Below are 2,968 nucleotides of genomic sequence, written 5' to 3' on the forward strand. Positions count from 1 at the left end.
CAGAACGTTGTCCTATCGCCGTAAATTCACGCTTTTCCCCTGCCACGCGGTTAAAACAGTCCTTTCCCCCTCCTCCTCCCGAAGAGGCGCCTCTATTTGGCGCGTTTTGATTCCCGCCACGTCAAGTCTAGCCGGCGTCATCTTCTTTTATTTTCATACTTGATTGACGTCGCCGCGGAGACCGTTGCGCGCCGCCCATTGGCGGAGCGGCCGCGGGGGGGCGGGTTTAAGGTTTACGCGCGGCCCCTCATGGCCACGCCCCTTACTATGGATATATATCTCGCCCTGCCCTCGTTAGGCGAGCCAGTAAGCCGGTGTGTGTGCGCGCCACGACGGCGTACTTGCTGCTGAGTTTAATTAATTAACCGCGTTTAGATTGATACTATTTATTTTGGCTTTGTTTGCTCGACGCGTACCGAGAGGACCCCGGCGCTTTCGGCCGCAGGAGCTGGCTGCTGACCTGCCTGGCTGGATGAGCGAGGATTTCTACGCCATTCGCCCCATTTCGGCAACGTGGATTGGCGGCGGCGGCGGCGCCTTCTTCTCTTTTTTTTGCCATTTCGCGCTCGACGGCGGAATTCGACCCGCGTCTGGGAGTGACCGCGTGGATCGAGGCTCTCCGCGCCCCGGATCGTTCGATATAGGATGCTGCTGTCGAAACTGAACTCCTTCGCGCACATCTCCGCCGTCGACATGCCGGCGAAGATCCAGCTCCAGGTCCATCAAGGTTAGAGGACGTCGTGTTAGCGGCTAGCGCGCTAGCGGGCTAATCTCCTCGCTGGCGGCGACGGGGGGGTCGGCGGACCCCCCCCTACATTTAAACCCGGTCACCGTGTCATCGGGTTCACGCCTCGTTCTTTTTAAATTGCGTTTGCAGTGAAGGACCGGGAGCCTTTCGAGAAGGTTTACCAGGTCGGCGCGGTTTTGGGGAGCGGCGGCTTCGGAACGGTCTACGCCGGGCTGAGGATTGCTGACGGAGCGCCGGTGGGTTTTTTTTTTTTTTTTTTTTTTTTTTTTTAATTCTCTTAATTATTTGTTATATTTTTGAATCTCCACTATTTAACTGATGCACACGGATAACTATCTGCATCCCTCCGATATATATATTTTTTCTAATACACGTTTTATTCAAATTGACAGGTTGCAATAAAGCATGTCGCAAAGGATCGGGTGACCGAATGGGGAGAATTGGTGAGGTTATTTACTTATAAGTCGTTTTTAAATTATTATTATAAAGTTGTTTTTTTTTCTTTTTTTTTTTTTTTAAATGATCGGCTTTTTAAAATTTTACTTTATTTTTTTTAGCCCAACGGTGCGCTGGTTCCGATGGAGATCGTGCTTCTGAAGAAGGTGGCCACGGGCTTTCGCGGCGTGATCAAGATGCTGGACTGGTTCGAGCGTCCCGACAGCTTCATCATCGTCATGGAGCGGCCCGAGAACGTCAAGGACCTTTTCGACTTCATCACGGAGAAGGGCGCCCTGCCCGAGGAACTGGCCAAGAACTTTTTCCGCCAGGTGCTGGAGGCGGTGCGGCACTGCCACAGCTGCGGCGTGGTGCACAGGGACATCAAAGACGAGAACATCCTGATCGACCTGCGGACCAGCGAGATGAAGCTCATCGACTTCGGCTCCGGGGCGCTGCTGAAGGACACGGTTTATACGGATTTCGACGGTGAGCACCATAAAAAAAAAAAAAAAAAAAATCATAAATGAAAAATAACGTGGCGCAGTCTTGTCCAGTTTAAACCGCTGTGTAAAGTTGGCGTATCTCGTTCCCGAGTTTATTATGATGGTGGTTTATTATGCGCGTTTGGCGCCCCCTCCGGCGCGAGTGGGTATGGTTACAACTCAAAGTTTGTAAACAGAGTCACATGGCAACCAGCCCTCCCTCCCACACTCACACATGCACCCACTGTCACGCTCAGCAACACATGATCCGGCCTCCAAATGGCACCGGGATACCCACACGCCACGCTGCCACCCCAACCCCGAAATTAAACTGTCACACGAATAACGTCCGGCGGTTCATTTTTTTGTTTATTGTCTCCATAGGCACCAGGGTGTACAGCCCCCCCGAGTGGATCAAATATCACCGCTACCACGGGAGATCGGCGACGGTGTGGTCGCTTGGCATCCTGCTGTATGACATGGTGTGTGGGGACATCCCGTTCGAGCAGGATGAGGAGATCGTCCGAGGCCAGGTGCTGTTCCGGAGACGAATTTCCACAGGTGAGGACAAACATTTGTCCAGCAGCTGACGTCAGTCTGTATTTATAGCCCGATTGTTATGTTTGCCTGTGCCGAGGAGTCCTCATGGCAACTTTTTTTTTTTTTTTTTTTTTTTTTTCCACTTCAGAGTGCCAGCAGCTTATCAAGTGGTGCTTGTCGTTAAGGCCATCAGAGCGGCCCTCCTTCGAGGACATCATTAATCACCCGTGGATGCAGAGCGCAGCGCCCCCTACAGACTCCACAGAAATCCGGCTGCACAGCCTCAGTCACGAGACTGCGGCCTTCCCCACGGTCAATGTGGGAAGCAAGTGACTGTGCACAAGTGCTCCGGCACAGTGACTCAGCGAAGCAGGATGGGCGCGGCCTTGTCTCTGCACCAAGAAAACAGACTGCGTTGAGGGGAAAGTGAATGGTTAAGACATATAAAACTATATGTATAAATGGCAGCTGTGTATAGGTGGGTCATGCCAGGCGGAAACAAGGTGGCTGGAAGTTAATCTTCCAGAGCGTGTTTTTTTTTTTTTTTTTTTTTTTTTTTTTTTTTTTTTTTTTTTTTTTTTTATAAATCATAATTAATGTTATTTAATCGTTTTCCACCTGTTCATGCTGCCCTCGGCTGCGGTGTCTGTCAGAACCAAACGTCCCTGTCACTACTGAATTGGGCACTGTAAGACTGGGCGCGTCCCTTCGGCCTTTTAAAAAGGCTGCAGAAGACTAGCTCCTCGTACCGGCTACAGTA

General features: G+C 51.1%; 1 protein-coding gene across 1 annotated transcript; it reads left to right on the forward strand.

Moving 5' to 3' along the window:
* The first annotated feature begins 315 nt into the window (after window positions 1-315).
* Window positions 316-2,734, forward strand: pim1 (Pim-1 proto-oncogene, serine/threonine kinase). The gene is made up of 6 exons (XM_028993641.1): window positions 316-727; window positions 878-984; window positions 1,141-1,191; window positions 1,306-1,672; window positions 2,053-2,229; window positions 2,357-2,734. The coding sequence occupies exons 1-6, from the start codon at window positions 646-648 to the stop codon at window positions 2,539-2,541; spliced, it is 969 nt and encodes a 322-aa protein (XP_028849474.1). The 5' UTR covers window positions 316-645; the 3' UTR covers window positions 2,542-2,734.
* The last annotated feature ends 234 nt before the right edge of the window (window positions 2,735-2,968 follow it).

This window comes from Denticeps clupeoides, chromosome 10 (genome assembly GCF_900700375.1).
Source record: "Denticeps clupeoides chromosome 10, fDenClu1.1, whole genome shotgun sequence".
In the NCBI taxonomy this organism is placed as follows: Eukaryota; Metazoa; Chordata; class Actinopteri; order Clupeiformes; family Denticipitidae; genus Denticeps; species Denticeps clupeoides.

Bases quoted from the DNA above. Each gene is read 5' to 3' on its own strand.
- pim1 (XM_028993641.1), top strand. From the start codon at position 646: ATGCTGCTGTCGAAACTGAACTCCTTCGCGCACATCTCCGCCGTCGAC. The intron at 728-877 runs GTTAGAGGACGT...TTGCGTTTGCAG, and splicing joins CCAGCTCCAGGTCCATCAAG to TGAAGGACCGGGAGCCTTTC. The intron at 1,673-2,052 runs GTGAGCACCATA...TTGTCTCCATAG, and splicing joins GGTTTATACGGATTTCGACG to GCACCAGGGTGTACAGCCCC.